Here is a 24,862-nt window from a genome sequence, read left to right on the forward strand (position 1 = left end):
ACTAACACATGTGTGTGTGTTTAAGCCCATACTCAGCAGCGCTCCTGTAGGCTGGAGCAGGAACTGCAGTGGCCCATTAACACACGTCGTTCACACTTCTCTATTGTCTGAATGGCTGGCTGTCCCAAAGCCTCTGAGACTGTAGAGCTGCTTAGTTAAGGTACTTTCAGTAAATTTAATAACCCCACACTAGTAATCATTAGTTAAGCAATAGTAAATGCTTAACTAATGAAAATACAATTATTAAAACACATTATAGATATGCTTTTAAAACAATATTAAAGAATTTATAGCTTTATAGCTGTCTTTATAAATTGCTGATTATTGGTTTAAAAGCATATCTATAATGTGTTTTAATCATTTTAATTCCATGCTTTATTAATGAACAATTTATGATTTCTAAATGAAGTATAGCATTATAAACCATAATAATAAACCAATATAAAGTTATTTAGGAGTTGTCAGTGGTTTATAAGATCACTTAGAAAGTGAGTAAATGATTAATAAACTATTTCAATGTGCATTCATGCATCTTATTATTCAGACATATAGTAATAGTTACTTAGTGTGTTAATACATTTTTAACATGTATTTCTACTGTAATCCAAGGTTAATTCAGGTAGTTATCAACCATTTAGTAGTGGTCAGTTTACTATTTTGTGAGCTCATCTAAAGTGAGGACCTGTTATGCCTTGTAATGCATTTATAAAAGAGATTTCAAAGGCTCAGTTAAATATTTGTATGTTCTTTTATGTTCAAAGTGTTGTGTTTGTTTCCTTTTTCTGTTTAGAAGAGAACTGAGCCTTTAAATCTAATTTATGAATGCTTTACAAGATATAACTATTCCTCACTTTAGATGAGCTGCCAAAAAAAGTTAACTGACCACTACTAAATGCTTAACTTCTTGCATTTACTACATTTAAATACACTTAAGTGATCTCATGAATCACTGACAACTCCTAAATAACTGGTTTGTAAATAATGTTATTCTTCATTAGGAAATTATAAATTGATCATTAATAAAGTATGAAAATACAATGATTAAACACAATATTATGCTTCTAAATAAAGAATAAAGCATTTACACAAGAATAGAGCATTTATAGCTGTATTTATAAACTTCTTATTAATGTCTATTAATGCTTTATAAATTACAGATAAACTATTTACTAATGATTAACTAATGATTAATAGCATGCAGTTATTATGAAGTGCCCAGTGGCAACAGTTCGAAAGCAGAGGCGAGAAGACGCCTCTTATCATTCATAATATTATTTTTTTCTTATTTAACGCTCTCTCTTCATAGATACTGTCTATGCTTGGTTATAGCAGTCCCTAACAATTTACTTGCCATTGTTACTTTTCTTAATAATTTTGTCTGTACCTCAGTAGCAATTCCATACTAACAAATAATACAGAATATCATAACACTTTCGATGAAATTCCTATAAAACATCAGAAGCTTTATGTTGTGGACAATACAGGAAAGTTATTGCTTTAAAAAATTAATTCTCTGTTGTGGCTTTATACTTACAGTATATGATTGGTCCACATATCCCATTTAAGCTTATTGCCTACTGATAAGTTGTATTTGACAAATATACAAATAGTTGTATTTGACTATATTTTACATTTTACAAGCAGTTTTGACTGATATGTGTGCACTGTAAAACAATTATTGTTGGTTTAACTTAAAAAATGAAGTTACCTGGTTGCCTTGAAACTTTACGTTCATTGAAATTGAAAAATTGACTTAATACAATGAAGGAGATTGATTTTATAATCAGAAACTCAAAATATTATGTTATCTGAACCACATACATTATCTAAGTTGATTTGACAGAAGAAACAACGTTATGATAACAAATCATGATTTTTTTTTTTTTTTTACGGTGTATATTACTTTAGTTTGAAAATTACTTCAATTATCTTTTTAACAGTTAACTGGTTTCAATCTTATTTATGGAACAGAAAGTTTTTGTTCAGGATAGGTCATTTCTTCTGTTCTGTCGCTCACCTCCACAGGGATCGATCTCGGCGCCCTCCGTTTACTCGTTCTACATGCGACCATTGGGTTCTATATTTTAATAAGACATGGTGTTTCCTTCCATTCTTATGCTGAAGACACCACAATATATATACACCTATTGAGAGAAATGATCCGTCTGCTTCCATTTCTCTTTTATTATGCTAAGATGAGGTTACATCTTTGCTTGCAAAAAAATTGTGTCTTTAAATGAACACAAAACTGAGGTGATAGTTTTCCCCACTGATAATTTTAAGACCACCAGCATCGCTTTGAGGAGCTTCTCTGCATTCAGATCTATGCGCGATTAGGTGTGCTTTTAGATGGGCCTTCAAAACGTGATAAATGTCTTCCGTAACTGCATCTAGTTTATCAACTCAATAAAATCAAGCAGAAATATATCTTTAAGGTATAATTGCAGGTCTCCACACAAGCTAAACTGTACATGATCTAGACTCTAGATAAATAAAATGCAATGGCAGCAGTAAGTCTGGGGAATGCTTATAATTCTCCTTTTGGTTTCAATTATGAACATGTTTCAATTCTTTTTAACAAGGCATATATTTCATAATACAATTATAAAAAGATATAACATTATTTGATATTAGCATATTAGCAGCAGTATATAACAGTATATTAGCAGCAATTACACATTGTTCCCTTTACCATCAAACTGGAGAGCCTCTTTTCTGTAATGAAAGACCAATCTTATGGGTTGTGGTCCCTCATATTGGCCAATATCAATAATAAAAAAAAAAACAACAACCTTGTTTCCCTTAGGGCTTAAATTACCCAGATTTGTTTATTTTTTTATCATTACATTTTTATCCTGACTGACATCAGGTGATGCTTGTAACCCAATCATAATCTGTTAACCCACAACATTAGAATGTTATATTCCCATTAAATTAAATTAAATTAGAATGTATTTATTTCTAAATACTTATCACTTTTTTAAGCTCTTCACTTCAGCTTCACTGCAGTACATTTCACATTCAAAACGCATTAAAACTACCAAAACACATCATTCATATAATAAACCAGACCGTTCTCATCCTTTAACGTCATAGAACGCTATATGCAAAAATGGCGCTATACTACACACATGGCACCCTTTATCATTAATATAACACGCGAACCCAAGTCGTCATAAATCCTTTAGCGTAAATATGATACGCAGACCCTACCCCACACCTAAACTTAGCTCTCACAGCGCGTGTTATATTAATGATAACGGGTGCCATGTGCGTAGTATAGCACCGTTTTTGCATATAGCGTTCTATATGACGTTAAAGGATGAGAATGCGTTGAATAAACACACACACACAACAGGCAGCAATATGCACTATTTTTTGCTGTTCAGAATTCGTTGGTTCATGTTTATATGGAAGACTTAGACTTGTTTACGTGTTTAGTTAATTCTTAATTTTTCTGTTTTTTTTTGTTTGTTTTTTTAGATTCAGAATATGTTTCAGTGTAAAATACGGTAGAAATATCTTATTCGTTTGTCTGTTGATAAGTTTTGAACTTAAATAACAGTCTTGGAAATAATATCTAAGCATGTGCAAATTGGCCTGTACAGTAGATCAAGTTTTGTTTGCCAGAAATCAATTCATGTAAATTGAAAGATCTCAGTTTAGCGAAGACTGATCGTGTGATCACTGAGTGAAGAGTTTTGAGAAGTTGTTCAATGTTGTATTATGTTCAGAGTTTTAGCAGTGTTGTGTCGAAGTGAAATATGTAGTTTGGAAGATGTAGTCACTGAATGCATTAATACAACTCTAAAAAGAAAAACAACAACAAAAAAGCAACCTGTAATAGCAGCTGCAAATGGGGCCTTATTTATCACTCAGAAAGAATTAGCGTTAAACACATTTACACAAACTCTAGACACAGAAGGATCATATGTTCCCCACATCACACCAGGATATTTCACTCAAAATTGTGAAATATTTCACTCATTAAGTGTTTGATTTACTCATTCAACTGATGTTCAAAACAACTGTGTAGTTACAGTGCTGCAAAAAAATGCAGACATGTTTCTTTTTAAAATAGCAGACACAATACCACTGATATTGAAAAAAAAAGATCTAAATCAACTTCTAGGTTTGGGTGAAGTGAGAGGGTCACAAAGACAGAACTAAAAACCTAATTTGTCAAATAAACTCTAAAAATAAAAGATATTCAAGACTGTGGTATAAATAATTGGATGATCTGACCATAACTCATACTATCCTTGATTTTCTAACTTAGGACATTTCCTTTGTGTGGGATTACACCGCCCTCCCCCACACTAATTAACATATCAATGCAAGATGGCTTGAAGGTGTCTAGGTGAAGTGGCCTGAGCGCTTACAAATACAGCTACCAATGTTCAAGTATCTGTGCAACTTCTCAAATAAACTACAATAAACTAGAGAAAACGTTGGGATTTACCCTTCCAAATTTATTTTGTAACATATTCTTTTGTAAAAATGTATTTAATAAATAAATAAAAACAAGAAGTAAACTACTGTTAACTGCAGTTTGTTACATTATCCATGTTTACAATACTGTAATCCCTGGTACTGTCGATGAACAGAAATCAAAAGATCAAGGGACAAATTATCAGTATATTTTCTAGAATCTCGGAGTGAAATGGGCTTATGTGACAAACTGTGGATCATTTAATTTTGCTTTGGAATTTTTTTATTCAATGGCGTCTTTCGATTTACATGAATGTATTTCACACTTAACACAAACACCAACAGAACTTTATGTTCTATAAAGACCAAATTGCACATCTTTACATTCTCCAATCAAAACTGATGTTCAAAACCTAACACAACATGAATAAGACCAAAATTTGCAATATTTATACAGTAATACCATTTTGAAATATAATCTGAATTAAAAACAAAACAAAAAAAAAACAATTATATTTAACTAAACACCTCCACAAGTGTTTTTGTTAGTCTCAGTTTAATCACCAATTTAATCTATACAAAAGGGGAAAATTAGGAATAATTTTGTGCAGTATTGTAAACATGGATAATGTAACAAACTGCAGTTAACAGTAGATAGTCTAATTCTTGTATTTATTTATTTTTTAAATACATTTTTACAAAAGAAAACATTACAAAATAAATTTGGAAGGGTAAATCCCAGCATTTTCTCTAGTTTATTGTAGTTTATTTGAGAAGTTGCACAGATACTTGAACATTGGTAGCTGTATTTGTAAGCGCTCAGGCCACTTCACCTAGACACCTTCCAGGCATGATATGTTAATTAGTGTGGGGGAGGGCGGTGTAATCACACACAAAGGAAATGTCCTAAGTTAGAAAATCAAGGATAGTATGAGTTATGGTCAGATCATCCAATTATTTATACCACAGTCTTGAATATCTTTTATTTTTAGAGTTTATTTGACAAAGTTGGTTTTTAGTTCTGTCTCTGTGACCCTCTCACTTCACCCAAACCTAGAAGTTGATTTAGATCTTTTTTTTTCAATATCAGTGGTATTGTGTCTGCTATTTTATAAAGAAACATGTCTGCATTTTTTTGCAGCACGGTAACTACACAGTTGTTTTGAACATCAGTTGAATGAGTAAATCAAACACTTAATGAGTGAAATATTTCACAATTTTGATTGAAATGTCCTGGTATGATGTGGGGAACATATGATCCTTCTGTGTCTAGAGTTTGTGTAAATGTGTTTAACACTAATTCTTTCTGAGTGATAAATAAGGCCCCATTTGCAGCTGCTATTACAGGTTGCTTTTTTGTTGTTGTTTTTCTTTTTAGAGTTGTATTAATGCATTCAGTGACTACATCTTCCAAACTACATATTTCACTTCGACACAACACTGCTAAAACTCTGAACATAATACAACATTGAACAACTTCTCAAAACTCTTCACTCAGTGATCACACGGTCAGTCTTGGCTAAACTAAGATCTTTCGATTTACATGAATTGATTTCTGGCAAACAAAACTTGATTTACTGTACAGGCACATGCTTACATATTATTTCCAAGACTGTTATTTAAGTTCAAAACTTATCAACACAAAAATGAATAAGATATTTCTACCGTATTTCACACTGAAACATATTCTGAATCTAAAAAAAAAACTGAAAAATTAAGAAGTAACTAAACACATACACAAGTCTTAGTCTTTCATGTAAACATGAACCATGTAAAATGCTTGACATTCTGTCCCCCTCACTTTTGAAATGATTGCTACGCCCCTGATCCCACATCCCCCCACACTCATTTACATTTCAATGCAGGATGGCTTTTTGAAGGTGTTTTAGGTAAACTGGTCTGAGCGCTTACAAATACAGCTACCAATGTTCAAGTATCTGTGCAACTTCTCAAATAAAAACTAGATGCAGTTGATAAACTAGATGCAGTTACGGAAGATATTTATCACGTTTTGAAGGCCCATCTAAAAGCACACCTAATCCCGCATAGATCTGAATGCAGAGAAGCTCCTCAAAGCGATGCTGGTGGTCTTAAAATTATCAGTGGGGAAAACTATCACCTCAGTTTTGTGTTCATTTAAAGACACAATTTTTTTGCAAGCCAAGATGTAACCTCATCTTAGCATAATAAAAGAGAAATGGAAGCAGACGGATCATTTCTCTCAATAGGTGTATATATATTGTGGTGTCTTCAGCATAAGAATGGAAGGAAACACCATGTCTTATTAAAATATAGAACCCAATGGTAGCATGTAGAACGAGTAAAGGGAGGGCGCCGAGATCGATCCCTGTGGAGGTGAGCGACAGAACAGAAGAAATGACCTATCCTGAACAAAAACTTTCTGTTCCATAAATAAGATTGAAACCAGTTAACAGTTAAAAAGATAATTGAAGTAATTTTCAAACTAAAGCAGTGTTCATTTTGACAACAAATTTTGATTTAGTTTTAGTCTTTTGACTAAAATGCCATTTAGTTTGTCATATTTTAGTCATCTGAATTGTTTTAGTCTAGTTTTAGTCAACGAAATTCAATATGATTTTAGCAGCCTGGTCTCATTGTTAATACGTAGGTATTTTAAGTTTTTTGCAAAGATAGAAAACATACTTTTTTGTACGTTTGGATAGATGCTGAAATGTATAATATATACGTATTTGCAACATTTAAAAGTAACATTATTATGTTTTTACAACTACAAAACGTTAAGTATTTACGTATATTCTATGTCATAAAGATATCTGTATATATCCCTTTTTACCATTTTATGTAAGATCCCGTAACCCTAATCCCAAACCTAAACATAACTACACTGTAAACGATTTCTGTTGTTTTCACAGGATTATACAGTTTTTGTCAACAGTTTCTTACTGTATAATCTATGTACAGTAAGTTACAGTAGAATTTAGTTGTTTTCACAGTATTATTTTGTTTTTTCAACAATTATGTACTGTGCACACAGTTGACAGTATGTTACTGTAGAATTTCAATGCATTCTGGGAAATTATCAGTTACTGTTAATCTAAATACAGCAGTGCAAACTGACCGCGAAAAACTCGACACACAGTTCCACGGGTAAAATTGCTAGACCTCTAATGTTATTATTCTTACATTAAAAAAAAAAGAAATGTAGCACTGGGCCAGTGACCATTAACAGCCTTAATTCAGTGTGCATGAGAGCGCATTTGAATTTTGAAAGAGTTTGTCGTGTCAGTGCGCCGCTGTCTTTTCTGCCGACCAGGAACTTCTTCATCTGGTAAGTAATAATTATTATGGATTCTTGCTATAACTTTAAAGTTATATAGAATAGCTGACCACAATTTCTGTATTCAATTTAATCTATTCTAGACATTTTACTATAAGATGTACAATTTGACACTCTTCAATGTAACCTAGGGACATGTTACTGTCAATTTAAATACATAAGTACGAAATGACTGCGAAAAATAACCACAACAAGCTGCCATTTTATGAAGAACTCTTCAGTTCCCTTATTCCCTCTGTGAGAGCGCGCAGGCTGTGGATCGCGCCGCTGTCGTCTGCAATGTTTTCGCCATAGCCTACATATGATATATCTGGTTAGTAATTATATATTTTATGCAAACCATATCAGTTACTTACATTAACGGATTAAGGTTAGAACTGGCCGCGGCATGAACTATATGAAGTTACTTGATTAAATGTGATTTTATTAACATGTATATCATACATAGCCTCTTATAAGGTCAAAATGATCTAATCAGTTTTGTTATTTACCACGTTATGTCGGTGGAAACGCCTGCACGTTCATTATTTTATAACTTTATAGGGTTGGGAATTGAAAATCGATAAATGTATCCTTAAATCTGATATCCAAGGTTAGGATTCGGATTAGCCTATTGTTATAAAATTAAAGTTTCGATTCCTCTTATTGATTTTTTCACGCTTATTTTTGTGTAAATCCTGACCTGGCAATCTGCTATTTAAGTTAACGTTAATGTTTACCTCAGTGACAGTCTCTACCGCAGCGCCCAAAAAGTGCAGTTTTGTCCAAATACAAAGCTATGTGTGACATTTACAGTATTGTCTGATATCGTAATTGTTTTTATAACTATGTGTAAACTGACATGTAACGTTACTTATTTAAAGGGAAATACGCCCTGTCAAGCTTCTTTTGTCATACGATGTAACTTAGTATCACACAAGCAAGATTGACGTTTTCACGTGACCGTAAATGAATTGATTTTAAACAGTCCAACAAACAAGATAGTATTAAGTGAATTACACTTTAGACATCATTTTGTCTGTTTTTGCTGTTTAGCTAAAAAAAAACAACAACAAAAACGCTTTTACTGTAAAAACGTCTCGTCTGTTCTCCTTTTCCACAGGTGTGAGCTGTGCATATTAAGAAGACCCCATCCATCTTGACGACCGATGAATTGTAAATCTAATCTAATTTAATTATTCTATTTATCCAACTACTACTACTATACCTTGGCCAAATACTGACCCACTGAGAACATTTTAAACAGATTATTTGCTATCTGTGAATTTTGAACAGATAATTGCCTATCTGCAAGTTGTTAAGAATTGTTCTGGTTCAGTTGCATAAAAGCTTGGATAGAGAACTTCCTATTGCAAATGTTAGAACATTAAGTCTGCATATAAATGATTGTTAATACCGTAATGCAAGTTTTTCATGGCACATGTGCATGATGATATTGTTTTGTGTTTAGATTTTTTTAAAGGACACTGGATAACACACTCTAAAAAATGCTGGGTTGTTTTAACCCAACTTTGGGCCAAATATGGACAAACCCAGCCGTTGGGTTAAATTTTTACATTGCATTTTTAAGCCAACATTTGGTTTTGTCCATATTCTACCCAAAAATTGGGTTAAAACAACCCAGCATTTTTTTAGAGTGCAACTTGTCATTTTGTAATACTCATCTGGATTGGTGGTTTACTCGTCAAAGCTAGTTTATACATTTCTCCCAGCCCTGCAAATCTGGTCCTCTAGTTATAAAGGAGCCCAAAACCCTTTAAAATCAGCAACAGACCAGTCTGACCAGTTAGACAGTCTATCTCAAACCAATAGACTATCTAGTTTAAGCCCCCCCCCTTTCTAATAGATTGATCAGATAGCGCCCCTTTAATATTTTCTATTTTACCTGTTCATAATCATTTTTGCATGAATTGAAACGCATGATTGTTCATGATTTTCATGCATGATTTAAATTGTATTATATTACATTATTATTATTCATGTATTTAATTTTATTCATGTATTTAAATGTATATATGTAAATGTAATGTGTTTGAAAATACACAATAAACCTTGAGCAGTTAAAGCTTCAATTGTTCTTTTTTCTATTTCCTATAGTGCTACTGTGCAACCTGTAGAATATGTAGAAAATCCATAGAAATATTATTTTAACTGTTAAATAATACTCTATTTCTACGGATTTTCTACATATTCTACAGGTTACACAGTAGCACCAAATAAATACAATAACATTTCATAACTGTATAATACTATACAGTATTATTAAAAATTAACAGTGTAATACTGTACTTTAATATGGTAAGAAATTACAGTAAAATAATGTTATTTGATTTTACAGTATGCTTAACAGTACTGTAGTTAGTGTTAAAGTAATTTTATTGTTGAATGAAATACCCTCTTGGCTAGTGTGCAGCGACACTGCTGTGTTAATACATGTATATGTTAGTAATATAGACATGTGTGTGCAATGGCACATAACTATGGCAAGTAAATTGTTAGGGACTGCATAACAAAGCATAGAAAGTATATATGAAGAGAGAGCGTTAAATAAGAAAAATAGTATATATATATATATATACATAATGTATATAATAGATATATAATTTAACTGTAATGAAGACATATTTCACTGCCAGTTCACACACACAAAGTCCCCACTTGGTTGGATAGATATCGTTCAGAATGTCCCCTCTTCGCCAGTGTACAGCGACACTGCTGTTAGTAGTATAGAAATATATAGTTTTAGATCGGTAAGATTGTTTATGTTTTTAAAAGAAGTCTCTTCTGCTCACCAAGGCTGAAATTATTTGATAAAAAAAACAGTAATATTGTGAAATATTATTACAATTTAAAACAGCGTTTTTCTATGTGAATATATATATATATATATATATGAAGAGTTCAGATGCAAAAGCCTCTAAGTGCCATTTGAAATTTTCTTTTAGAATGATCATTTTTATCAAGCTTGTATATTTAAGTTCAGTTATTTCAGTTTAATTGCAATGAGGATTACCTATTAATTGTCATTTAAGTGAAATTACTGAACTTGAATATATAAGCTTGATAAAAATCATCATTAAAGAAGAAAATTTCAAATGGCATTTAGAGGCTTTTGCATCTGAACTCTTCATATATATATATATATATATATATATATATATATATAATGTATATAATAGATATATAATGTAAGCATAATTAAGAAAGATTTCACTGCCAGTTCACACACACAAAGTCCCCGCTTGGTTGGATAGATATCGTTCAGAATGTCCCCTCTTCGCCAGTGTGGAGCGACACTGCTGTTAGTAATATAGAAATGTATAGTTTTAGATCGGTAAGATTGTTTATGTTTTTTAAGAAGTCTCTTCTGCTCACCAAGGCTGCAATTATTTGATAAAAAAAACAGTAATATTGTGAAATATTATTACAATTTAAAACAGCGTTTTTCTATGTGAATATATATATATATATATATATAATGTATATAATAGATATATAATGTAAGCGGAATTAAGAAAGATTTCACTGCCAGTTCACACACACACAAAGTCCCCGCTTGGTTGGATAGATATCATTCAGAATGTCCCCTCTTCGCCAGTGTACAGCGACACTGCTGTTAGTAGTATAGAAATATATAGTTTTAGATCGGTAAGATTGTTTATGTTTTTTAAGAAGTCTCTTCTGCTCACCAAGGCTGCAATTATTTGATAAAAAAACAGTAATATTGTGAAATATTATTACAATTTAAAACAGCGTTTTTCTATGTGAATATATATATATATATATATATATATAAATATATATATATATATATGAAGAGTTCAGATGCAAAAGCCTCTAAATGCCATTTGAAATTTTCATCTTTAATGATGATTTTTATCAAACTTGTACATTTAAGTTCAGTAATTTCACTTAGATAACAATTAATAGGTAATTATCATTGCCATTTAAGTGAAATCACTAAACTTAAATATACAAGCTTGATAAAAATGATCATTTTAGAAGAAAATTTCAAATGGCACTTAGAGGCTTTTGCATCTGAACTCTTCATATATATATAATGTATATAATAGATATATAATGTAAGCGTAATTAAGAAAGATTTCACTGCCAGTTCACACACACACACAAAGTCCCCGCTTGGTTGGATAGATATCATTCAGAATGTCCCCTCTTCGCCAGTGTACAGCGACACTGCTGTTAGTAGTATAGAAATATATAGTTTTAGATCGGTAAGATTGTTTATGTTTTTTAAGAAGTCTCTTCTGCTCACCAAGGCTGAAATTATTTGATAAAAAAAAACAGTAATATTGTGAAATATTATTACAATTTAAAACAGCGTTTTTCTATGTGAATATATATATATATATATATATATATATATATATATATATATATATAATGTATATATATATATATATATATATATATATATATATATATAATGTATATAATAGATATATAATGTAAGCGGAATTAAGAAAGATTTCACTGCCAGTTCACACACACACACAAAGTCCCCACTTGGTTGGATAGATATCATTCAGAATGTCCCCTCTTCGCCAGTGTGGAGCGACACTGCTGTGTAGCAATATAGACATGTATATGTTTGAGCATTATATAATGACACACCCACACACACACACATATATGTGTATAAGTATGTATAAGTTACAAAATGAAGACAAGATTTCACTGCCAGTTCACTTCACTGTTCACACAGACATACAGTTCAATTGCAGGCTATATGAGTCCCCTGTTGGTAAGGTAGACATCGGCCAGAGTTTCAGGTCCCCACTTGGCATGTTTTTTAAAAAATAAAAAAATGCATATTTAAAGTTATATTATGAAAAAAGACCTTAAAAGAGAATTTTGTACGTCATTTTTGTTTCTTCAAAATGACCAGAAACACTAGTCCCCTCTTGGCCAGTGTAGAGTGATAGTCCCCTTTTAGTAATATAGACGTGTATGTGTGTGTGTGTGTGTGTGTGACGCCTGATAATTACAGCGTCTGGTCCTCGAGCGTCCTCCTGTCGTCACATGACCCCTCCCCCTTATCTCTATCCTTATTTATTTCAACTTTCTTTCTTCTAAGTTTAACAAATCTTTTCTCAGAACAGCAACTTTATTCTCGAGATGTAATGTTTATTTTCAACATTTTATTTAGACTTTTTTCTATAAAAATCTGGATGACTTTTTCATCCAGATAACAACTTTATTCTCGAAATTTAATGAGTTTATTCTCAAAACAAAGACTTTATAATTTTTTTGTATTATTGCTTAGCCTTAACTCTCTTGCGTATGCATCAGATACATTTTTTTAATTAAAATAAATATTAAAATTATAAATTAATTAAAAAATAATAAATACAAAATAATTAATAAACAAAATGAATGAATCATTCACTATAAGACCAGAACCATATATTAAGAGTTTCAGTCTGCCTTTAAAGCAGCAGCAAATGAAACCGCTTCCTGTGGAGCCACATGTGTGTGTGTGTGTGTGTGTGTGTTTACGCCGATCACACGGATCATCTGGACCAGATGTCCCGGATCCACTTCCTGAAGGCCCCGGGCCCTTAAACCCAGACAGGCGGAGCCGGCCGCGTCTCGCACAGAGCAGTGTGTCACATGATCACAGAGCAGTGTGTGTGTGTGTGTTGCAGACAGCGAGCCGACGGTGTGTGAGCGGCACCGAGCAGCAGTGCTGGGGTCGGGTCCGTCGGGTCAGTACGTGCCCTCCTGCGACGGGTCCGGGGCCTACGACCCGCTCCAGTGCCACGCCGGCCTCGGCCAGTGCTGGTGTGTGGACCCGGACGGGCAGGAGATCCGCGGATCCAGAACACAAGCGGACCACACACCCCTGTGTAAGAGCCCAGAACACACACACACACACACACACACACAACCTCAACTTTATCCCTGATACTGAAGCTTGTACTGTAAACCCCACAGACTGTAGATATATCTGTGTGTGTGTGTGTGTGTGTGTGTGTGTGTGTGTGTGTGTGTGTGTGTGTGAGTCTCTTCTGCAGCGCCTCTAGTGGCCAGCGGAGGAGCTGCAGTGTAACTCACCCAGTGCGGGATTGGAGAGAGAGAGGCGCCGCTTGTTAAAGACCCATATATTTAAGCCCCTCCCTCTTCCCATAGGCATTGAACACAATGTGGCTCCGCCCCTCATTGGCCCCACCCCCAGGCCTGACATCATCCCTCTTACTCCCGGAGCAAACATCTTATTCGCCCAGAGCGGCCGGATCGAGCTCCTCCCATTGGACGGCGGTCACATGAGCAGAGCCGAGGCCCGAACACTGCTGCACGTGCCCGTGAGTCACACACACATGCACACACACACACACACACACACTCCAGCTCAGGGTTCATCACAGAAAAACTCACGATTCTTCTGTAAACGCGCCCTGATTTAAAAGAGTTCAGAACGACACATTCCAGCCGCAGAAACTCATAAACACCAGATGAGTGTGTGTGTCCTGCTCAGACGGAGTGTGTGTGTCCTGCTCAGTGACCAATTCCAAAGGATGATTCAGACGTGTGTGTGTGCAGGGTCGAGTGGTGATCGCGGTGGCGTTCGACTGTGTGGGTCAGGTGATCTACTGGTCCGACATCACTCAGCCGTCCATCAGTCGAGCCGAGATGAAGGGCGGCCAGACCAGCGTCATCATCAGCAGAGGTGCTTTACAGTCCTCATGTCACATGATCTGACAGATCTTGCAATAATTTAACTACACATTTCATTTGAATGTTCACAGTTAGCATGCAGGTAAACAAAATATTTCATCTTTTTTAGTAAGCATTTTATCAGCTTTTATTTTTAAATGAGTAATATATTTTATTTGACAATTTTATGATTTTATAATTATTTTTCTTATTTTTTTTATTTTATTTATATTTTTTTTACAATTTTTTTATGTTTTATTTAGATTTTTTATTCAATTATTTATTTTAATTATAATTTTTATTGTAATCATTTTTAGAAAGTTTTTTTTAAGATTTTTTTTTTTTAATTTGAATGTTTTATTTTTATTTCGAACTTTATGAAAATGATGAATAACTTGCATTATTATGATTTATATATATATATATATATATATTTTTTTTATTCATAATTTTTTTTATTTAAATGATATACTTGAACTGTACATTATTATGAATGAAGTATTGTTTTAAGTGTTTTATTTAGATTTTTAAAAAAAATATTTATTTTACTTCAAATAAAATTGAATAAAAATAATAAAGTGTTTTAGTCGTAACGTCCCGTGTGTGTGTGTGTGTGTGAGCAGATCTGGGCAGTCCTGAGGGGATCGCCATCGATCACATGACCCGGCACATGTTCTGGACCGACTCCGTCCTGGACCGCATCGAGGCGTCCGGGTTGGACGGCAGCCAGCGCCGCGTGCTCTTCGACAGCGACCTCGTCAACCCTCGGCCAATCGTCGCTGACCCCGCCCACGGGTGCGTGTGAGGGCACAGGTGTGTGTGTGTGTGTGTGTGTGTGTGTGGCCCACGCTGACTCTTCCCCGTCCCGCAGACACCTGTACTGGGCCGACTGGGACCGCGACGGGCCGAAGATCGAGCGCTCCGGTGTGGACGGCGCCGACAGGACGGTTCTGGTGCAGGACGGGCTCTCGCTGCCCAACGGCCTGACCTTTGACCCCCAGACCCGGCAGCTCTGCTGGGCCGACGCAGGTCAGCGCTCCTCAGGAACCTCTCGGGGTTCAGGACTCTTATTCTAATTATTCTTTTAAAATCTCCACTGTTTCGATTAGTGGATTAGATTTAGCGTTTTTGTTTTAGAATGATTCATTACATTTTTTGAATTAAAAGTTTTATTTTGATGTTTTAATGTTTTACATTTTTATTTTGACTTTTTTATGATTTTATTCATTTTACTAAGTGGCGCAATATTATCGTTTTTGTTTTTAAATGATTTATTAAAAACATTTCATTGCTTTTTAGTATAAGTTTTAGTGTTTGTTTTTATTATTAAATAAATATTACATGAATAAATTCTTATTTTTTACATGATTTAATTTATATTAGGTGTTTTTACTGTTTATTTTATTTTTATGATTTAATTACTTTTAGTAAGTGGATTATTTTTGTTTTTTTTATTAATTTATTAATAATACATTTTTGTTTGCCATTTTTATGATTTTATCATTAAGTAAGTGTCTTACACAAGTGAGTGTTGTATTTGATCCGCAGCTCAGCGTTAGTTTGTGAATCCAGTGTGTACAGTTGTTGAGTTATTACAGCTGTGTGTGTGTGTGTGTGTGTGTGTGTTGCAGGCACGCGTCGAGTGGAGTGTGTGGACCCGGGCTCCGGTGTGCGGCAGACGCTGGCTGAAGGGATCCAGTACCCGTTCTCCATGGTGTCGTTCGGCTCCAGGCTTTACTACACCGACTGGAGAAGGTCCGTTCACCAACAAACGACTCCTATGAACCGGTTCTTTTCATGAATCACTCAAACGAATCACTGAGAGTTCACTGAATCCCGCTGTAGTGTGTAAATGACGAGCGCCAGCCTCAATGCTCTCCACTGTCGGTCAGAAATCACCAACATTTTACTTTATTTTGAAATTAATGTACTATACTTTAGTCCGATAATTTTTTTTATTTAATATTTATTTTCTTAAGGGGGTTTTTTGGTGCTAAATTATATTTTTGCTGTTTTTATAATCAATTTATTCACTTTTTAGACCTGAACATTAAATGTCCAGCTGATGATGTCAGAGACGACTCGCTGAACGTCTGCTAATGATTGTGTGTTGATGTTCTGTCGCTAGGGAAGCGGTGGTTGCTATGGGTCGGGATGGGATGGAGGTGCAGGAGTTTCTCCCTCAGCGGCGCTCGCGCACATACGGCATCACCGTCACTTACCCACAATGCCCTGCAGGTCTGAGCTCGGGTGCTCTCGTGATAAGAGCCTGATGACATCAGCGCCGTCGAGTCACATGACCGTGGTCTGATCACATGACTGGCGTACCGCAGGCCGGAACCGACGGAGGCTTGCCGGATCTTTGCCGACTCCCCCGACCACGGGAATATCAGATCAATATCAGATCAGGATCATAACTCATAACTCTTAAATCTGATATTAAACGATCCGATCCCGTCAGATCATACAGTATTATTCATCATAAAACACATCGTTAGTCCATTATATATTATTAACAGGAGCAACTTTAGGTTTTAATTACGCATTAGTAATGTTAATCAACAGGAACTGAGATTAATAAATGCTGGACGAGTGTGTGTTCACTTGTGTGTTCAGGTGAAATAGTAAATATGTATAATATTAACACTCAGTTATTATAACAAGAATATTATTGTTGTTGGTATTATTATTAGTATTATAATGCTGATATTTACATTACAAGTGTTTAATTTAACAGGAAACTTTACATTTAAACACACGATCCTGACATACTAAAAGCACAATTTGAAAATACAGTTATGCCACTAAATATAGTTTTATTGTAGTTTTTCTTCCGGGATGCTGGGATACATTTATACTGTGAGGAGAGGTGCATTCTGGGATGGATATTATTTGCAATCACTGATTAGCTGAAATATTATTTACAATTGTATTTTAATCTTGATGATTTTGAAAAGTTTTTCCTTTTGTTTACTGTAAATATGCAGCGGTCACGTGTCGATGCCGATCATGTGACACACTGGTGTTTACACACCGCACTGCATGATGGGTTTAGGCGAGTGTCCATTAAAACTGTTTTTCTAAAGGTTTAGTGTTTTATTCCACTTCATATCAGCACATGATGATGATGATTACAGTAAAGATTCAGAAATGAAGTTTATTTACCATTATATGATAAATCATACGTACGTATGCTGTGTGTGATTTATTTATTCGCTTTTTGAGCATGGACCTGAAAATGACGTTTCCAACTTAAATTGTGGTCAATCTTGGACTCTTTTTAATGTGTAAAAGTGAACAAGAAAAGTTACATTTATGAAAAATGTCGAAAATATACAATTTAATTTTTTTAAATATTTTCCAAATCACGTTACTCTAAGCTGCAAGAAAATCAAAGCCATGAATCTGCGTTTGTGTGTGTGTGTGTGTGTGTGCGGCTGCAGTTCCGGCCGCGTCCACTAGAGGACACTCTTCCGCTTTCCAGTTTTTTTCTTCTACTGTCTATGGGTTTTTCACTGTGTTTTCCCGGGATGGTCATTAACCCATAGATATAACCCATAGATATGATTGAACCTGTTCCAATCATTCTTTTACCAGAGAATGTCTAATTGATTAGACGGGCTCTGCTTTTACTGTCTATAGCGTTTTCCCGGGATTATTGAACCTGTTCCAGTCAGGTCCGTGTTTCCCGCGTTCACACCGCCGCCACTGCCAAACACTGCATGGGAAGTTCTGAGGTAAGTGTCTGACACCACAGTAAAGCATTTAAATATTTCTGTTATAATATATTTTCAAAGGCCTTGCTGAACAAAATGATGTAATTTGATACAACAATAAAAAAGTCAATACGGTTAAAATCGTTTTCTAAAAAACATGCTCGAGTCCATCAAACGGTAGGTTTGCCATTTATTGTAAAAGTAGCTAAAGCTAAAATCGACTATTTGCTATTAAATAAAAAAAACAGTTGATCATTCAATGTTATTAATATGACATTTAATGTTATGTCCTAGTGTGTGTGTGAGAGAGAAAGAGTGTGTGTGTGTGCGAGTGAGAGAGAGAGTGTGAAAAAACATACATATTTATAAACTTTTATGATAGATGTGATTTATTGTGATTAATTGATTTGATATATACATATACAATGTGTATATATATATACATATATATATATATATATATATATAAATGTGTGTGTGTGTGTGTGTGTTATTGTTAGCTGAATTGCACTGTATTACTGTTTTTTAAAAGATTTAAAACATTTTTACAGTAGAGAATGTGTTGTAATGACAGCCATACGCGACAAGTGCATCTGTGATCGCTGATCGACCTGTGTGACTCGCGACCCGTGGACTGAATTAGAGCTGATGAACCTGCTGACCTCTGACCCCTGACCCCTGAGAGCGTCCGTGTGGAAAGACCCAGTAACTCAGACATGTTCATGCACACTTCATCTTCACCACGTGTGCTGGATGTTTCCCAACATGTTCACTTGCAGCTGAAGCTGTACGCAGGTCGAGCTGTGTGTGTGTGTGTGTGTGTGTGTGTCGTCCACTGCAGTGCAGACGCCGGGGAAACACACACGCTAATGTTAGCTGGAGATCGGCCCTCAGTGCTGCGGAAATAGAAGAGAGACGCAAATAGAGAAGAGCCTCCTAGAAATGAGACGCGCAGAGAGATGGAAACTTGGAAACGCTTGCAGAGAAACACTGGCGGAGAGACGGCCACGGGATGGGAGTGAGTGTGTGTGTGTGTGTGTGTCAGAGAGACAGAGAATGTGTGTGAGAGAGAGAGTGTGTGTGAGAGAGAGAGAGTGTGTGTGTGTGAGAGATAGAAAGAGTGTGTGTGTGTGTGTGTGTGAGAGAGAGAGAGAGTGTGTGTGTGTGTGTGTGTGTGTGTGAGAGTGTGTTATTATTTTTATGTAAAATTTAAATACGGGACCTGGCCAATTAATCAAAATAGAAGTGTTTAGTAATTTTTAACCATATAACTATAACTATTTTTAGTCTTGATTGAAAGATCTCTCTTTGCTTGTGTGCTGCATGCCCATTGGCTGTTGGCTGTGATGATGTCATTTCCTGTGGCATGATCAATGTCATGTGCTGGTGTGTTCTGTGAGAAGGGCGACAGCTGTGATTGACAGCATCTCCATGGCAACGGTTCGTAAATAAGATTCTCCAGCCCGTCCGCATTTAAAGAGGATATTTATTTTCTGCTCTTATTAAGATCGAGGAACTGAGTGACAGCTGTGTGTTTATGAGGCACACACACACACACACAGTTATTTTGTGTTATTCTTTGTTTCACTCCAGTCAGTGTTCCAGGAACACACTCGCACTCGCACTCATACACAGTTATTTAATTATGCCGTCCGGTATCATGGACTCGCTCTCACACACACGCTGTTGCCGCCATTTTCCAACTATTGTTTTGTACAAATCTCCATTATTATCTGTTGCTAAAGCTGTTATAAGTGTTGTGACTGTGTACTCTTACATGTCCGTCTATTTGAACTCGCTGCTTTATGTGCCAGTGGCCGTATAATAAACAGATACTGTAGATCCAGCCAGTTGTTATCTCAGAATAAACCCCTTCCGGTGTGTGTGTGTGTGTGTGAGTGAGATCAGATCTCAGATTAAACCCCTTCAGGCTGATGGAAATCCTGATCCTGATCACCCTGTCAGGTTTATTCAGAGATACACACACACACACACACACACACACCTGTAGGGGTTTAATCTGAGTTAGCCGTCTGGATCTACAGTATCCCTACCTGAACTACAGTCTCTACATCGGCTCTCGGTCAACATGTCAAACTACCCATCAGACACTGCAGGGGATCAGCGGACTCGTGTGTGTGTGTGTGTGTGTGTGTGTGTGTGTGTTATATTTAGCTTTAGCTCTGATATCTGCTGTCTCTCCTCCCACTGCACCCCCCCCCCTCTCTCTCTCTCTCTCTCTCTCTCTCTCTCTCTGTCATTCACAGTCTGACTGAGTCACAGCAGAAACACACCGGAGGAGAAGAGACGCGCTGAGAGACCAGACGTGTTGAGGTGAGACGCTTCACAAACGAACATGCTGCCGTGTTATCGCTGTGTGTGTGTGTGTGTGTGTGAGTGAGAGAGAGAGAGAGTGTCAGAGAGCGTCTCTCTCTCTCTGTGTGTGTTTTGCAGCCGTCATTGATCACGAAGGACAGATTTTAGCTGATGATTCTTCTGATGTTTCTGCTGTGAGACTGTGATCAGAATCAGCTGGAAATATAAACACATGTGCAAGAATATTGTACATTGCATATACGATATATATATATAACTCTGATATCTAGATATATTTACTGGAGAAGCAAAGTGACTCAATGTACGGTGGAGCCAGACAAATAATCCTGTTTTCCTTTTAAATCAAATGTATTTTTCTGACCCCATTGACAGATATTTGTTCTTGTTTTAAAGTCAATACATTTTGAGACATTTTGAGAAAAAAAGTTTGAGAAATCAGTGAACAAGACCTAATATCTGGGGTCATATTGCATCTGATATTAATGTATCTTGATTTAAGAATTGTATATATTATTTGTAGTAAATTACAAAAAGGCTGAGTAAGGAAAATGCTTTGCAGTGTGAGCAATGACCAATGTTGTGTTTAAGACATGATGTGCACAGTTATTCCCGCACTGTGATTCCCGCACTGTTATTCCCTTATTCCCGCACTGTTATTCCCTTATTCCCGCACTGTTATTCCCGCACTGTAATTCCCTTATTCCCGCACTGTTATTCCATTATTCCCGTACTGTTATTCCCGCACTGTTATTCCCTTATTCCCGCACTGTTATTCCCGCACTGTTTTTCCCTTATTCCCGCACTGTTATTCCATTATTCCCGTACTGTTATTCCCTTATTCCCGCAGTTATTCCCTTATTCCCGCACTGTGACTCCCGCACTGTTATTCCCTTATTCCTGCAGTTATTTCCTTATTCCCACACTGTGATTCCCGCACTGTTATTCCCTTATTCCCGCACTGTTATTCCATTATTCCCGTACTGTTATTCCCTTATTCCCGCAGTTATTCCCTTATTCCCGCACTGTGACTCCCGCACTGTTATTCCCTTATTCCTGCAGTTATTTCCTTATTCCCACACTGTGATTCCCGCACTGTTATTCCCTTATTCCCGCACTGTTATTCCCTCATTCCCGCACTGTTATTCCCTCATTCCCGCACTGTTATTTCCTCATTCCCGCACTGTTATTCCCTCATTTCCGCACTGTTATTCCCTTATTCCTGCAGTTATTTCCTTATTCCCACACTGTGATTCCCGCACTGTTATTCCCTCATTCCCGCACTGTTATTCCATTATTCCCGTACTGTTATTCCCTTATTCCCGCAGTTATTCCCTTATTCCCGCACTGTGACTCCCGCACTGTTATTCCCTTATTCCCGCACTGTTATTCCCTCATTCCCGCACTGTTATTTCCTCATTCCCGCACTGTTATTCCCTCATTCCCGCACTGTTATTCCCTTATTCCCGCACTGTTATTTCCTCATTCCCGCACTGTTATTCCCTCATTCCCGCACTGTTATTCCCTTATTCCCGCACTGTTATTCCCTCATTCCCGCACTGTTATTCCCTCATTCCCGCACTGTTATTCCCTTATTCCCGCACTGTTATTCCCTCATTCCTGCACTGTTATTCCCGCACTATGATTCCCGCACTGTTATTCCCTTATTCCCGCACTGTTATTCCCTTATTCCCGCACTGTTATTCCATTATTCCTGCAGTTATTTCCTCATTCCCGCACTGTGACTCCCGCACAGTTATTCCCTTATTCCCGCACTGTTATCCCCTTATTCCCTCACAGTTATTCCCTTATTCCTGCAGTTATTCCCTTATTCCTGCAGTTATTTCCTTATTCCCACACTGTGATTCCCGCACTGTTATTCCCTTATTCCTGCAGTTATTTCCTTATTCCCACACTGTGATTCCCGCACTGTTATTCCCTTATTCCCGCACTGTTATTCCCTCATTCCCGCACTGTTATTCCCTCATTCCCGCACTGTTATTTCCTCATTCCCGCACTGTTATTCCCTCATTTCCGCACTGTTATTCCCTTATTCCTGCAGTTATTTCCTTATTCCCACACTGTGATTCCCGCACTGTTATTCCCTCATTCCCGCACTGTTATTCCATTATTCCCGTACTGTTATTCCCTTATTCCCGCAGTTATTCCCTTATTCCCGCACTGTGACTCCCGCACTGTTATTCCCTTATTCCCGCACTGTTATTCCCTCATTCCCGCACTGTTATTTCCTCATTCCCGCACTGTTATTCCCTCATTCCCGCACTGTTATTCCCTTATTCCCGCACTGTTATTTCCTCATTCCCGCACTGTTATTCCCTCATTCCCGCACTGTTATTTCCTCATTCCCGCACTGTTATTCCCTCATTCCCGCACTGTTATTCCCTTATTCCCGCACTGTTATTTCCTCATTCCCGCACTGTTATTCCCTCATTCCCGCACTGTTATTCCCTTATTCCCGCACTGTTATTCCCTCATTCCCGCACTGTTATTCCCTTATTCCCGCACTGTTATTCCCTCATTCCTGCACTGTTATTCCCGCACTATGATTCCAGCACTGTTATTCCCTTATTCCCGCACTGTTATTCCATTATTCCTGCACTGTTATTCCCGCACTATGATTCCAGCACTGTTATTCCCTTATTCCCGCACTGTTATTCCCTCATTCCTGCACTGTTATTCCCGCACTATGATTCCAGCACTGTTATTCCCTTATTCCCGCACTGTTATTCCCTCATTCCTGCACTGTTATTCCCGCACTATGATTCCAGCACTGTTATTCCCTTATTCCCGCACTGTTATTCCATTATTCCTGCAGTTATTTCCTCATTCCCGCACTGTGACTCCCGCACAGTTATTCCCTTATTCCCGCACTGTTATCCCCTTATTCCCTCACAGTTATTCCCTTATTCCTGCAGTTATTCCCTTATTCCTGCACAGTTATTCCCTCATTCCTGCAGTTATTCCCTTATTCCCTCAGTTATCCCCTTATTCCCGCAGTTATTCCCTTATTCTCTCACAGTTATCCCCTTATTCCTGCAGTTATTCCCTTATTCCCTCACAGTTATCCCCTTATTCCTGCAGTTATTCCCTTATTCCCTCACAGTTATCCCCTTATTCCTGCAGTTATTCCCTTATTCCCTCACAGTTATCCCCTTATTCCTGCAGTTATTTCCTTATTCCCTCACAGTTATCCCCTTATTCCTGCAGTTATTCCCTTATTCCCTCACAGTTATACCCTTATTCCTGCAGTTATTCCCTTATTCCCTCACAGTTATCCCCTTATTCCTGCAGTTATTCCCTTATTCCCTCACAGTTATCCCCTTATTCCTGCAGTTATTTCCTTATTCCCTCACAGTTATTCCCTTCTTCCCGCAGTAATTTCCTTATTCCCGCACTGTTATTCCCACACAGTTATTCCCTTATTCCCGCACTGTTATTCCCACACAGTTATTCCCTTATTCCCGCACTGTTATTCCCACACAGTTATTCCCTTATTCCCACACTGTTATTCCCACACAGTTATTCCCTTATTCCCGCACTGTTATTCCCACACAGTTATTCCCTTATTCCCGCACTGTTATTCCCACACAGTTATTCCCTTATTCCCGCACAGTTACCCCCGCACAGAATCCTGGTCTCCACATGTTTAGAGAACGGCATGAGGCTGAATCTGTAGGAGCGAGTTTTCGCTGGTGTTGTTGTGTAGCGACTGGGATCCGGTTCTCCGGTTCTCTGGACAGAAGCTCATGACGGCCCACGCAGGGCTCAAATATCCAAGCTTTTGCCGGCTGGCTTTGGAAAGCTGTGTGTGTGTGTGTGTGTCTGTCTGTGAGATGGATGGAGACACTGATACTCACTGGCCGAGGTCCCGTTATTCCCGCCATGTGGCTCTGATATCCACAAACAAGCTCAAACTCATTCCCACAGAACTGCAAATGTGCTTCCAGACCGACCGCATGTTCACCGGATCTTTATTTGTTTATTACTATTATTTTTTTTTAATTGAAGTAGTACATAGAACAAAACACAGTTAGACAATATTATCAATACAAAACACAGAAAACAAAAGTAGGATGTATGCGTAATTATCTGAAGTGTGTAAAATTGTGTTGAGTATGTGTATATCTCTATTATAAGTTTCCTAATATATATGTAGAACAATACTCATTATATATGTATATATGAGAAGAGAAAAGTGAGAGAATGAGAGAGAGAGAAAAATCTGGTGTGTTTTTAGTTTCACCGGATCTGCTGCGAACACCAGAAACACACAGTCTATCCTGGACCTTAATCCACTGATCTGATCCGACAGACGAGCGTTTCTAATCCAGACTCTCAATCTGCCAGCGATCAGACCTTAGACAGT

At 36.8% G+C, this 24,862-nt stretch overlaps 2 protein-coding genes across 3 annotated transcripts in view; both read left to right on the plus strand.

Annotated features, from left to right (window-relative positions):
• nid1b (nidogen 1b) overlaps positions 1–17,510 on the plus strand; it is a 32,865-nt gene extending 15,355 nt beyond the window's left edge. For both annotated transcript variants that reach the window (XM_089124779.1, XM_089124780.1), the window contains 7 exons: positions 13,417–13,617; positions 13,901–14,073; positions 14,312–14,438; positions 15,049–15,220; positions 15,297–15,454; positions 16,057–16,180; positions 16,554–17,510. In XM_089124779.1, the coding sequence (XP_088980905.1) occupies positions 13,417–13,617; positions 13,901–14,073; positions 14,312–14,438; positions 15,049–15,220; positions 15,297–15,454; positions 16,057–16,180; positions 16,554–16,698 (1,100 nt within the window). In that variant the 3' untranslated portion in view covers positions 16,699–17,510. The remainder of the gene's footprint in view (positions 1–13,416; positions 13,618–13,900; positions 14,074–14,311; positions 14,439–15,048; positions 15,221–15,296; positions 15,455–16,056; positions 16,181–16,553) is intronic.
• Positions 17,511–17,853: 343 nt separating this feature from the next.
• filip1l (filamin A interacting protein 1 like) overlaps positions 17,854–24,862 on the plus strand; it is a 29,834-nt gene continuing 22,825 nt past the window's right edge. Inside the window, exons 1-3 of the mRNA XM_089124778.1 lie at positions 17,854–18,162; positions 18,693–19,159; positions 20,409–20,475. The gene's annotated coding sequence lies outside the window, so the exon portion shown is untranslated. The remainder of the gene's footprint in view (positions 18,163–18,692; positions 19,160–20,408; positions 20,476–24,862) is intronic.

Source organism: Pimephales promelas, chromosome 21 (genome assembly GCF_988280905.1).
Source record: "Pimephales promelas chromosome 21, fPimPro1.hap1.1, whole genome shotgun sequence".
NCBI classification, from domain to species: Eukaryota; Metazoa; Chordata; class Actinopteri; order Cypriniformes; family Leuciscidae; genus Pimephales; species Pimephales promelas.